General features: G+C 33.9%; 1 protein-coding gene and 1 pseudogene across 1 annotated transcript in view; one reads left to right on the top strand and one right to left on the bottom strand.

Moving 5' to 3' along the window:
- LOC125840675 (aminotransferase ALD1 homolog) overlaps positions 1 to 5,770 on the top strand; it is a 59,584-nt gene extending 53,814 nt beyond the window's left edge. The window contains exons 2-8 of the mRNA XM_049519647.1: positions 1,101 to 1,180; positions 2,382 to 2,498; positions 3,321 to 3,383; positions 4,149 to 4,253; positions 4,653 to 4,703; positions 4,772 to 5,092; positions 5,174 to 5,770. Of these exons, the coding sequence (XP_049375604.1) occupies positions 1,101 to 1,180; positions 2,382 to 2,498; positions 3,321 to 3,383; positions 4,149 to 4,253; positions 4,653 to 4,703; positions 4,772 to 5,092; positions 5,174 to 5,683 (1,247 nt within the window). The 3' untranslated portion in view covers positions 5,684 to 5,770. The remainder of the gene's footprint in view (positions 1 to 1,100; positions 1,181 to 2,381; positions 2,499 to 3,320; positions 3,384 to 4,148; positions 4,254 to 4,652; positions 4,704 to 4,771; positions 5,093 to 5,173) is intronic.
- Positions 5,771 to 6,204: 434 nt separating this feature from the next.
- Positions 6,205 to 14,000, bottom strand: LOC125840673 (bi-functional coumaroyl CoA and feruloyl CoA ortho-hydroxylase F6H2-1-8-like; annotated as a pseudogene).
- Positions 14,001 to 14,514: the final 514 nt, after the last annotated feature.

Raw genomic sequence — 14,514 nt, 5'->3', positions numbered from 1 at the left:
CCTTCTACAGGCCTCCTATTACTTTTCTTTCTTTTATGAATGAACATTTTTTACCCATTGAACTATCTACTTTTAAATGTGTAATATGAGTATTATTCATTTTTACCCATTTTAAATGAGTTGGGTACCCAACCCATTTAAAATGAGTAAATATGAGTGAATAATCATATAGGTTACCCATTCTGCCACCCCTAGCTAGGATTAAGATTTAGGGTGATTTCGATAGGAAGAAAAAACATATTTTTAATGGTTTTAGTAAGCAAAAAAATATTTTCAAGAACATTTATATACAATCTAGCAAAACATTATAAGAGTGGGATAATGGACACCAGAGAGTGGGATCATGATCAAGTGACTGGAATTAGATCTTATATTAGGAAAGTCATTTTTTCTCAATCTAATACATTTTGACCAAGAAACATGATTAAATTAGAAAATTGTCCCTATTGAACACACCCTTAGACTTTCCTTAAGCTACAAAATCTAACCACTTTCTTACCAAATATTAGTATAGTTTTTATTGGAAAAATTGAATTTGTTATTATAATATTTGAGATTTTAAGAGAATAAAAAGTAGTACTAGTAATTTGTTAGGAATAATTAAGAAATAGAAACTGAAAAGTGAGAAGAATGAGGGTTTGTTACGGATGTAGTGTGAACCACTTGATTTCAAATGACTTAAAATATTGAAGTTAAAATAGTGACACGTTTCTTTGAAATATTGAAGTTAAAATAGTGACATGTTTCTTTGAAATTGTAGGTGCATTTTCCATCTAATACTCCCAGGCTTATAAATTCATAATCCATCTATCAAACTTTTCACAACATCTCAGACTTTTCTGTGGATAGAGAATTAAAATACAACATGTTTTCTCTTTGCTTGCAGCCTATTGCTAGGTGAACTTTTTTCTATCACTTCAACTCTTTCATTTTTATTTCTTTTCTATCACTTATTATTTGTTCTTTCACATACATATATATATTTATGCAGTTTGAAAGTGCAAAGAGAGGAAAATATTGGTACGTGACTTTAATTTATTTTACATTATTTTGTTGTCTTTCTTTTTCCTTATGATATGTTGATGTTATTATTCATGCAGGGAGTAGAGGTTATTATTCAACAAGAGTAGCCCGCAATCCAAACTTGGAAAAGTTGCAAACCAACTATTTGTTTCCTGAGGTTAGTATAATATACTACACCGATGGATCGTTTGGTGGGAGGGATAAGAATAAATAGTACTGAGATAAGAGAATAGTTTTGAAATAAAATTATGGCGTCTTGTTTGGTTGTCATGTTTGGGATAACTTATCCCCATTTATACCATAGTGATGTGATATGTTATTCTATATACATGATAGGATAAGTTATTCCATGATAATTAATCATGAGATAACTTATTCCCAGTCAAACAACCCCTAAAAGGCTTTCATGCTTGCTTCTTTAATTTATCCTTAAAACTACATGAGGTGTGAGTCTAGATAGGGCCATATGAATAAGATTGGGGATCTAATGTCAAATTTGATAGAGAGGTCTTATTTATTTTTATTGTTGATACGTACAAATTAAATAGCTATAACATGTTCAGTATAGTAAACCTAGAAGTGAAGTATGCAGAGGGTAGGTCGATGTACGCAAATCTTATGAAGTAAGAATTTAAATAATGTAATTTTTTTTCAATGAAAACATATAATATATAATTAGAATAATAAAACCTAACTCAAAAATATGAAATGTTTATATAATGATATTGAAATAGTGTTACGTTGAATTTGACAAATTGATGTAATGATATTTAAAAAGTTTTGATTTGTTGCAATGCTTGAAACTTGAAAAGTAACACCAAAAAATAAATTTAATATTTTTATAAACAGATAACAGTAGATTTTGCATAATGCATAAAGTTTGATCGTTTGAGAGACTTTAGAATATTAAATAATAAAAAATAAAAATAGTGAAAAGGGGACTAAAAAAGATAAATATAAGAATAATAATGTGTATTCATGAAAATCGTCATCAGGATATAAATAATGCAACAAAATAGGTTATCAGGTAAGAAAGATATTACAATTAACTAAATATTATTTCATTTCTTCAATTATTACAATGAATCTCACTTAATATCATATTTTCTATCCAAAAAATTCTTCTTATATTTATCAATACATGAAATTTCTTTAACAAAATGAGGGACCCAATTTTTTTTTGAGATCTCAAGCGATTATTTCAGTGTCTTTTTGATCGACCTGAATCTACATTAATACTTTTTTTTTGTTTTTTTTTAGATTAATACTAGTATAAATTCCATGTGATTTTGATATATATTTAATTTCGATGACTATGTATTAAATTATTATGTTTTGGTAACTTATTTACATGACAGATATTAGAGAGGAAGCTTAAGCATGTGGAGAAGTACCCAAATGCTAAAGTAATAAGCCTTGGGATTGGTGACACCACACAGCCATTACCCCAACCTGTAGCCTTGAGCATGTCTAATGTGCGTAACATAAATCATCAACTGCTCAATGGTGTTTAGATTGACTTATTTTTACCTTGAGCATGTCTAATGTGCGTAACATAAATCATCAACTGCTCAATGGTGTTTAGATTGACTTATTTTTACAGACTTTTGATTTTTAAGTTATTCTTTTTTTATTTGTTATAAAAGTGTTTAAATAACATAAAAGCTTTATAAAGCATTTTTTAAGCTGAAAATGTACCCAAAAAAATAATAATACAAGTCAAATATGGGACATTCCCAACTTATTTTTGGCTTTTAGCTTATATGTCACGTTTAAAAAATCAATCCAAACATCCCTTTAGTATACTTTACCCACGAGAAGCTATATATATATATATTGTGTATTAAAATGTTACAATAATATTGTTAATTTACCCCTAAATACGCTGGAATTTTCAAATGCTTTTGGTTGTTAATTAATACCAAAAGGCCATTGGATGGAATAAAATAAGTTTGAATAATTTAAGCATTTTCCACAAAAGGATTTCGGGGAAGTTTAAGGATTTCTGTTGTCAGAAAGATTAAAGTTAATTAACCAGCATATTATATGTTTTTAAAGATATTCGAAGAATAATTCAAAATTGAATAAGACCATAGAGAAACCGAAGTTGACTTCAAAGTCCAAAAAATGTTCCATTTTTTTTTTAAAAAAGAAGAAATTCCACAACATTTCTTTTTATGTTGTGATTTAATTTTACTGTCATATCATTCTAAATCAAACAATGCACACCCCTATTTTAACAACAAAATTTTCAACCTAAAAATTATTGTGATATGATTTGTAGTTTTTATTTGCAGTATGCACGTGCTCTTTCAACACCTCAAGGATATACTGGCTACGGACTGGAACGAGGGAATAAGGTGGGTCATACTCTCTCTTTCTTTTCTGAGTTATATATTTATATATACGGGTGTGTTTGGTACGAAAGAAAATATTTTCACAAAAAATATTCAGAATATAATTTTTTGAAAAATAAATGGATTCTTTATTTATTGTTTTGTGTTTGGTAAATAAGCAAAAAAATATTATCTCAAGGGTATACTCTCTCTGTCTCTCATATTAACTGAATTTGTAAGACAATATACACTTATTAAGAAAAACATTCAAGGATATAATTTAAATTATATTTTTCACTATTATTCTTTGTAAAATCTTAAATATAACGTTGAAAGTAGCGCAATTAACCTCCTAGAAAATATCAAACTTTATTAAAGGATAAGACAAACATGAAAAAATTCAAACATCCATCTTGAACTTTGAATAATTGAATTATTTTTAGCAATGAAACCTCCCCCCACACCAATATGAAATAAAGAAAGTATGTGTTGTCTAGCAAAACACTGTGAAAGTGGAATGGGATGGTGGCACGATTCAAGGGTGAAGGTTGAGGGAGTTGGGTGTATGGGGAGGAGACAGTGAATTTGAAATATCACTTATGCAACCTGTTTTTTCTATTTCCATTAGAGAAGTCGTTTTTCTTATTTTGAGGAACTTGTTTTTCTCAAGAGGAATTCAATTTGACGAAGAAACATAGAAAGATTGAAAATTAGAAATATTCTTAACGTACTTCCTTTTTTTTGCTGACCAAACAGAATTAAAGTAATTTTATTGATTGAATTTGTCAGGAACTAAGAAGAGCAATTGCAGAAACAATATATAAAGATCTTTTGGTAGAAGAAACTGAGATCTTTGTATCTGATGGTGCACAGTGTGATCTCTCAAGAGTTCAGGTATAATTACACATTTTCATTTTTAATCTATTTAAAAAAAATGTTATCTTTCTATATTTGAAAGTAATTGAACTTTAAACTTCTATTTATCCTTAATCAATAATTTATAGTTGCACAAATGTTAAAGACAAGATTTAGACCACGAATTCTAGAGATTTTTCTTGATTGTACTTACTAGGGGTGTAAAAAATGAGCCCAATTATAGGTAACTCGTCCAATCCGTCCAAAATTTTAAGGGTTCAACTCAAGATAATTTGAATTGAGCATAATCTCAATTCTCAACTCATTCAAGTCTTACCCCATTTTAAGAGAATCTCCAATTTCAATCCGTTTTAAGACTTTTAATTACTATCACATACTCCCTAGTTGTCATTTGACACAACAAGTTCTTACTTGCAGCTCCTCTTAGGTTCCAATGTGTCAATTGCTGTGCAGGATCCATCATTTCCAGTGAGTAACTCTTGCTCTCACTTCTCTTAATTAATTTGGTTTCATCTTAATTATTACACTTTTAACAGGGATATATAGATTCAAGTGTGATTATGGGGCAGAGTGGTGATTTGAAGAATGATTCAGGGAGATATGGAAATATTAAGTACATGAAATGTAACCTAGAGAATGATTTCTTTCCAGATCTGTCCAAAATTGAAAGAACAGATGTTATCTTCTTCTGCTCTCCAAACAATCCCACTGGTCATGCAGCATCTAGGCAACAACTGCAACAACTTGTAGAGTTTGCACAAGTAAATGGTTCAATCATTGTGTATGATGCCGCTTATTCTGCATATATTTCAGACTCAAGCCCTAAATCAATTTATGAGATCCCTGGTTCTAGAAAGGTAATATTTCGAGTGAAGAATTATAATAACTTATAGATTCATCTTTAAACTGATTATTATTATTATTATTTTTTGCTGCAGGTTGCCATTGAGATCTCATCTTTCTCAAAGACTGCTGGATTCACAGGCGTCCGTCTAGGATGGACTGTAGTGCCTAAGGAACTCCTTTATCTAAATGGATTTCCTGTTATACACGATTTCAATCGCATAGTATGTACTAGCTTTAACGGTGCTTCCAATATAGCTCAGGCTGGTGGATTGGCTTGCCTATCACCAGAGGGTTTCAAGGAAGTTATGTTTAAAGTAGACTACTATAAGGAGAATGCAAGGATTTTAGTTGAAACTTTCACTTCACTGGGGTTTCGAGTTTATGGAGGTAGCAATGCGCCTTATGTTTGGGTTCATTTCCCAGGTTCCAAATCATGGAATGTGTTCAACTGGATTCTTGATAAGACTCACATCATTACAGTTCCTGGAATTGGATTTGGTCCAGGTGGTGAAGGATATATAAGGGTTTCTGCTTTTGGACACAGAGAGAGCATCTTGGAAGCATCTAAAAGACTCAAAACCTTACTTTGTCACACAAATTAATACTTACTTTCATTCTCTGTTTTGACTTGAAGTTGCTTCCAACTTCTCATTTTTCATGTTTTACACTTAATAAGATTCACTTAAATAGTTGACACTCTTTTATTTTTTTTGTTTTCTCATCAATTATCATCTCTCATCTTGGAAACAATTGCATTATATTACTTCATATTATGTCTTGCACGTCCATAAGATACTTGAGCATCATTCACAATTTAACCTGGAAAATTAGAATTCCAAGAAACCTTAAAACCAACAGAAAAAATTAAGCTATATTATGAGCTAGTGTATTCCATGCATGAGGGATATATACAAAGAATTCATCATTTCAAAAGAACTCATCAAAATCTATATATTCTTGCAAGCAATATCTATTTTTCAAGAGATTATGATTTTCTTTTGTAGCATTTAGTCACGTCATTAGTCTTCTACTAATCCCTCATGCGGCTCTTGACAACTTGTTCACGTCTTGCACCAGACAATACAATAACATTTATATAACAAGAAATTTGTAGATTAAAATATCAAATTTTAGCAAAATTTAGTGATTCTTTACCAGAAGGCCTCTTACGGAAGAAATAATACCAATAATCAGAAAACAAGACATGTTTGTACACTGTTTTTTCTCCATCTTTCAGCATTTATGGAAATGGACCAATGACACTGTCAAGGCTAGGATTCAAAAATAACAGTACAAATATTCGAGTCGTGCTTAAATCAACTGCTACAAAATGCTCAATACTCTTGTATCGATCATTGCTCATGATCTGCACCGAGTCACCTCTGTTAACCGCTAAGGCGCCTTTGATTGGAGTTACGTGGATCCAATTATTGCCTTTAGTCCCTCGCACATATAGACCTCCCGTTTCGTCTTGGAAGAGCAAAGTGATGCAGGACATGTCGCAGTGTCGGCAAGACCCAATGGTGATACTTGGATTTGGGCATGGTGGATAGTACTTTATGTTGATAGACATAGTTCCCATCAAGAGAGGTTCTAAAGATTCATCAATTTCATTGACATTGAGACCCTTCAATAGCACCTCTAACAACTTTTTAGCAAGTGGTTTAGCCCACTTTTGATACTCCAAGACTTGGTTCCTATAAACCAATGACAAAGTTAGAAATTTCGTTATGAGCGTACAAAATTTAATGGCAAAGTAATTTAATGTCAAAGTCAAGAATTTCACTAAGAGTGTTCCAACAGTCCATTAGATACAACAGTTTTACCCCACAAAGGTAGAAATAAGATCTGTGTACATCCTATCCTCTCCATACCCTAATTGTGGAATTATACTATATATATTATTATAAAAAGGATAATTTTTTTCCAACATATGCAATATAATTATGAGTTAAGTTATATAAGCCTTTATAAAATTTAGCTATAATGATCAAAAACACGCCTGAAGTAACACGTTTTTGAAACTCTCCTATCTGATTTATCATCAACTAATTATCAAAACACATCTCAAAATTAATTAGTCGGTGGCCAGTAGGAAGAAATTTTATGCCTAATTAACTTGTGACACAACCTTTTGTGATTGTATTGAGACACTTGGTCAGTAAGTTTCGAGGTTTGTTTTGATAAATAGCTAACAATAGTTTAGATAGAAAACACAAACATCTTACAATTACAGATATGAAATTCATGAAAAAAGTAATACTACAGGTATGCTTTATTACTTACTCAAAAACACGTGACTTATAAATTACACAGAGCGAAAAATCCAAAAAGTTACCTTGTTTGAGGAGGCCAAAGATTGCTATCATTTTGTGGATTACAACCATGTTTTATACTATCCCTTCACTCCAAAACTTTCTCATTTTTCTCACCAATAGCACTCCAAAGCATCAACACATATTCAACAGCACTATAGCTCTCTTTATAATATATGAGTGATATATTAATGACCAAAACAATATTCTTGACTTGTTTTTTTATTTAGTGTTTTAATTTTTTTTCTTTTAAGTTAATCAAACATCATCATCATAAAATATATCTTCTACAAAATGGAAATTGGTGAGGTGGATTTTTGGGGTCATATACATGAATTGTTGTTTGTTTGCATAATATTTTTTTTTAAAATTATGTAATCTATTATATCCATAAAAAATTATCAGTAAAAATAGTACTACTATAATTTAATACATTATTTTACTTTTAATATTATAATTTTATAGCTATAAATTATTATGACAATTGAGAAGATTTGATGGGGACATATACCAAATGTGTATTTTTTTTTTGAGTAAATAGGGAAACGTTTTAAAAAGTCATAAAAGCAGTACTACTTAAATCTGTTAGAAGAAAAAATTTCATATGCTTGAGTGCATTTCCCTATACATGACTAAATCTTCATCATATTTGTGTTCTTCGTTCGCTAGAAAATCGACACATTAATTTACCTCTCTCCAAACATTTTAGATAGTGTCAAATGTAAAATTATTAAATTTCAATTATGCCAAATGCTCAAAATACAAGAAATGTGAAATTCTACACTAATTTATATTGGTTAAAAAGTCAGAAACTACATTCTACAACATATCAACACAATTTTTTAATGAGCTGAGCTAGTAAATAAATGGGTTAATGATCAGACCAAACTTGGATGAATTTGATGAATCATATTTTCATTAATGAATTTTTGTTGTTAGGGTGATTTTTTTGTAGAATTTACGTAGTATTTGATAATCAAAACTCGACATTTGATACCACTTTTCGACATTGAGAGACTACCTATCACAATCTTTGATGATTGAGGGGTTTTGGCACCCTATATTTGATACCAGTCCTAGGAGTGAAAGTAAATTCATTCTAAGCTCTAAATCTATAGTTGATGCTGGAGATAGTTACTACCGGTCACGATCTTAGAAAATGATAAGCGTCATTTAAGTAGGTGCTTTTCCCCTCATTTTTTGTATTTCGCATCTGATTTAAAATTGAATGCAAATACATTTCTAAACTCGAGATCTTTAATTAATGGCGGAGATGGTTACAACCCATCATGAATATGTGTTTTTTCTTATTCTATATTCGGTCTGCTTTATTGAAAGTACATTTTTCAAATTATAGAGTTCAAGTTTGAAATTATCACAGTGTTACACACCAACGATTGGAAGAATAAACTTACAATATTACAAAGAAAAAAATATGTGGCAATAAACAAATGTAACGACCTGATTTCATCATTAGGGAAAAGCCAAAGGAAAAAGAATTGGGGTCAGAAAACTTTTTGGTAGTAACTTGGAATATCCTAACCTAGTCCAAATTTGGATGAAATTGGACTCAAAAAGGTCTAGGGAAATCTGGTAATGAATGAGAGATCTAATTATGAATTTGATTACATGAATGGATAGCTAAGGCGTTAAGGAATCCATACAACTTTATAAAATCAAACTTGGGCGAGTAAAACTCTCGAAAATGATCTTAGCGTGAACGAGTGGTTTTTGAAGGTCAAGGGTTGAAGGTGTGTTGTGAAATAGAGGCTTGGAATTCAAATACCAACATTCTGTCTTCCTGCATGTCGCCATAGCGGGATGGCTGTCGCTGTAGCGGGACGGATGCGACTTAAGTCGGAAATAAACCCCAAAAACATTTTATTCTGCACTTTTCAACTTTGAGAGCTAAGGAACAACCCCAGGTGTGTTCTTGACGTTTTTTCACCATTCTTGAGGCTAAAGGTAAGGGTTTTGTAACACCCCGACTTTTCAAAACATGTAAATTAACTCATACCTTCGTGGAAAGACAAAGAGGGTGAGTAATACATTAAGAATGATGTGGTATGTCATATTTTAAGTGTTCAAGGGTTGTATCTCAAGTTTTGAAGTAAGGTAAGTTGCAAAATAAAAGTTGGCAAAAGTTATTGTAAGTTCCTTTTTAAAAATTTCTCTGAAATTTGGGTCAAATGTCTCGAAATTTTATCCCATCTTTAAAGAGTTATGGGGCCCACGACCAATTAAATTAGAGGTCTATGAGTCTAGTTTCCAATGTATCAAACGGTTTGTTCATACAACTTCAAAATAGAGAGATATTTGCATTTTTGCGAGACTGCGCAAAGCACGTGAGGTGGGTCCCCTAAGTCGATGGAAGCTTATAAGATAGCATCTTCTTCATTTTTCTTCAGTCAAACTCATAAGAAACCCACGAAAATCAGAGAAATTCTCCTCAGATCATCCTTGTGTGTTCATAATCTCCTCTTGGCTCCTTATCGAAAACTGCCCTACTTCACGAGCTCGTCGTTTTGGTAATAGTTTTCATGGTGAATTTATCGGTGTAGCTCCGTGGATGCTGTGGAAGCAGAGTTTTTTCAGTGGTTTGAATTTATTTAAGTGTTCTGGGTGTGTAAAGAAAGGTAGGAACCATCTTTTATTAGTTTATGGATACCTTAGGTCTTGGATAGTAATTTACGATAGGAATCTGTATCGATTGTCGTAGTAATTCTTTTCCTTAATTACATATTTATTTTACCTTTTTTTTAGTGTTGTAGTGGTGCGGACAGAGGTATTTTCAACATAAATTATAAAGGAAAAGGTATGTTGAGGCTATTCCCTTCATTTGGCATATTTCCTTAGAGCTTGGGAGTGATATACTAGGGTAGTTAATGTTGGTGATCTTGTAGATGTAATTGTGAATGGTTGGTTGATTGAGTGGTTATAAACCCTTATTATAGGGACTCATAGTTTGTTAAGAACGACCCTGAGTTAGGAACAACTTGGAAACTATATATATATTGTTTATAGCTAAATTGCTCACCTTTAGCTTATTTAATTGTTTGTTGTCACCCTTGGGGCTATTGTGGTTAGCTATTGAGCTATGAACTACCTATGAGGGCTATGATGTTGTCTAATAGGACTATGTTATTGCCTAAGAGGTCTATGTGTTGCCCACAGGGGTATATTGATGCTAAAGAGTGTTATGTGTTACATATAGGGCTATTTTGATGCCAAAGAGGGCTATGTGTTGCCTACAGGGCTATGTGATGTAAAAGAGGGATACATGCAGCCCACAGAGCTATGATGTTGCCTAAGAGGGTTATGCGCTGCCTATGGGGCTATATCGTTGCTAAAAAAAGCTATGTGACTTCTTACAAAGACAAGAGGCTACCGATAGGGTTATGCAGATTGATTTGGCACCTTCTGGGCTTATGGGGGCCTAGGTAGGTGGTATGTTATTTGTACCTACCGAGCTTATGGGGGCTTGCTTAGGTTGTTGTTTGATCATTATTGTATTTTTTAGATTGAGTAGTGGGTTAGCATGCTTATCTAAATTTGATTTCCTCACTTGATTGGTTTTGGTATATTATGATACTTACTCATTTAGTCTATAGCCTTTCATACTCTGTACATTATTTTGTACTGATGCCCCATTGCCTGGGGGCGCTGCATTCATGTATGCAGGACCCGATAGACGACCCAGTAAACCTCCTCAGCAGCAGAATTGACTTCTATCGTGTTGGCTAGCCCTTTTCCTCCGGACCTGCCAGAGTTGGGAGGTTTGTTAGCTTTTGCTGTATATATTTTTATGGGTAGGCTGGGGCCCTGTCCCGCCAATCTTTACTACTCTTAGAGGCTTACAGACTAGTGTGTGGGGTGTATATCTACGTTATGGCCATGCCGACCTAGTTTGTTGGTTTGCTGCTGCTTGTTAGCTGTTTGATGTATTGTATTGATATATACCTGCTTTCAGTTTCTCTATAGAGATCATGGTGGCCTTGACGGCCCAATTAGGACTTCTGTGCTAGTTGGCTATTTCTTTATATGAACTCTTGGGAGTAGCTATTTCTTTTATAGATCTGTTGACATGGGCCTTGTCGGCTGAGGGCTTAATTTTAAGCCGAGATATACTTGTTTGTTTTCTTGATTGCATGTGGCTGCCATGCGCTAGTAGCAAATGGTTCAGCAGGGTCGACTCGGGCCTGAGTTCTGGCATTAGGAGCCAGTTGTGCCCCTTGAGTTTGGGCCGTGACAAGTTTTACTCCCTGAATCCATGTTTCGATCTGTAGAACTTAGTTTCTTGGGTAATTATCGATGGGTGAGGGTTTTGATCTGGGAATTATGGTGGAAAAAACCCTAATATAAGTATGGGGATCATGGGTTTGGTCTAGGGTTATTGAGTTTGTTATAATCCGGATAATTAGACCTTTGATTGTTGATCTTTGTGTATAAATTGTTGTTTGTGGACCTAGAACAAGTGGAACAAATTCAGAAAGGAAAGATTAAAGTACCTTAGGGGATTCAAGCTTGGATTCGAGGTAGGTGATAATTGTGATTTCATGTTTTGTGTGATGTATGTTAGTAATTGCTTTATTGTAATACATGCATGTATGTGAATGAAGCCTATTGATCACACCTAATGTAAATAAGTATGAACGAAGAACTACACTCCAAGAATCACATCTTGTTGTATGATTGTGAGAATATACATTGTGATTGTGGTTTGTTGAATGGGCAGGTGTCATGATTCGACATACTAACTAGGATCGGTTGCCACGTTCCGGCATAAACATGGGATCGACTGCCACATTTCGGTATAAATATTGGATCAGGTACCACGTACCGATACGCTAACAGTTTAGGTATGAGTTTCATGAGAGGACCATTGAATTGGGTTCCATGAGAGAACCGTTGAATTGTTATATCTACTTGACATAACTGTATATCTTGAGAATGTGGAATCATGTATTGCTCTTAAAATGATAATCGATGTGTATATATATATATTCTGCACATGTATGTGTTTACCTTGTTGTAATTCTGATATATGTTGTGATTACTAGAATAGCCATGTGATCCTACCAGTATACTGTGGTTGTGTACTGATAATGCACTTGCTTGTTCTTTGTTGAGTACAAGGCATCTCTAGGCGGCTATTGATAGACCTCAGCTAGGTGACTATTGAGCGTGATCGAATTCAAAGGTGAGCCAGTTCTTTCAGGCTACCATGAATCTTTCTTATTTAAGTCCACTCTTTCCAGAGTCAGACTATTTGTTTAAGGTGTTTGTTTAGTTTCGGGGTTGTACCCCTTGTTCATAGATTTGTCGTTAATAGAGTTTTGGTACAATGACTTTCAGGTTCTAGGATTTGAATTTCCGCATTAGTTTGGTTAGTTATTTGTTAAAACCTTTAGAGTTTATGGGGACTCCATTTTTATTGTCATTTAAACCTGCTTCTGTAACTTTAAATGCTTTAGTTTTGATTTAGTTATGTAGTTTTTGGTTAAGCTGTTTAGTTTGGGTTGTATTAATGGTTCTCCCACCGGAGGGTTAGTGTGGGTGCCAATCACAACGGTCTGGGTCGTGACAAAGTTGGTATCAGTGCCTAGGTTTGTTGATCTCATTGTACCAAAACGAGTCTAGTAGAGTCTTACGGAACGGTACGAAGACGTCCATACTTTTCTTCGAGAGGCTATAGGACTTTAGGAAAAACTCACTTCTTTCTACTCTTTCGTGCTATGACTTGAATCCAATTGGTATCTAGGTGATACAAATTGGTATCTTTCCTCCTTCACTCTATGGTCCGAACTAGAGCAACAAAAGTGGTAACATCATCACTAGCAAGAAAGGATGTGTATAGACTACCGACAGTTGAATAGGGTCACCATTCGGAATAAGTATCCACTGCCTTGAATAAATGATCTTTAGACCAGTTGCATGGTGCATCAGTTTACATTTTTGCTCTTGTACTAGGAGACCAGTAATGGTCATCTATGGAACAAACTAATTTAGAAATCGGGCTTGTCGGTGAGTAGTAACTTGAAAATTGTGAATGCGTGTTCCTTGTTGCCTGAATTAACTGTGAATGTGGGAGTTGTACTTTCTTAGATGTGATGATATGATCATGTGCACAATAAGTGTGGGTTTGAATTTTGATATATGCAATATGCTGGCTGAATTGATTGAAACTATGCAAGTTGTAACTGCTGAGTATCGTGAAACTTGTTGTGAAAAGTAGGTCACGACTAAGTTTGATGCAAGAGTCTAGATAATGTATGAGGTGATTCGTAAGAAAGATCTGGACGTGTCTTGCACTTGAGTAATAACCGTGTGAGTGTCTGGGTGTATTATGGGGATGTATGGGTTATGGTGTTGAATTAATGAGAATGAGTTGGATTGTGTATCGTTGGATTGACTCGGGGTAGACAATGATTATCCTAGTTCAGAGGATTATCCTAAATTGCTGAGTAAAGCTGAAAACCGCTGGGAGATTTAGAAAAGAGAAAAAACCCAGAAAAATTATTGCCTGGGTACTGTTTCCGTCTAAGCCGCTATGATGGAATTTTTCCGCCAGTGCGAGGCCGCCAGAGCGGAAATTCCCAGCCATTCCCAGCCAGAGCGGGACAGGGTGAGACAGAACCTCAACCCTGTCTCCTCTATTTTTCCCAAGTCTCCTTATTGAACCTGAATCGAATTCGAACTAACCCCTACAATCCAATCAGTGTTTAGCAATCGAGGATAGACTATAAAACCTTGTAATAAATTGAATGCTGTCAAAAACAACAAAAAAAACTAGCATCCATGTGCTTACAAAAACAAAAAGGGGTGTGCGAAATTTTCTAAGTGTGAATTTTGGTTGACTTCGGTTGCCTTTTTGGGGCATGTAGTTTCAAGGGAAGGGGTAATGGTAGATCCCTCAAAGGATTGAGCAGTCAGGAATTGGGTCCGACCTAGTTCTGTGACTGAAATTAAGAGTTTTATGGGGCTCGCTAGCTACTATCGTCGCTTGTAAATGGATTAAGTTCAGATATGAAAATTCAAGTTTATAGGTGACACCATTCAAGAAGTTTTGGTAAGGAACGGTTAGATAATAAATACCATTACTTTGGAAAATGCATTTA

This window comes from Solanum verrucosum, unplaced genomic scaffold (assembly GCF_900185275.1).
Source record: "Solanum verrucosum unplaced genomic scaffold, falcon-dt-bn FXZP01000176.1, whole genome shotgun sequence".
Classification (NCBI taxonomy): domain Eukaryota; kingdom Viridiplantae; phylum Streptophyta; class Magnoliopsida; order Solanales; family Solanaceae; genus Solanum; species Solanum verrucosum.
This window is presented reverse-complemented; position numbering and strand designations above follow the sequence as displayed.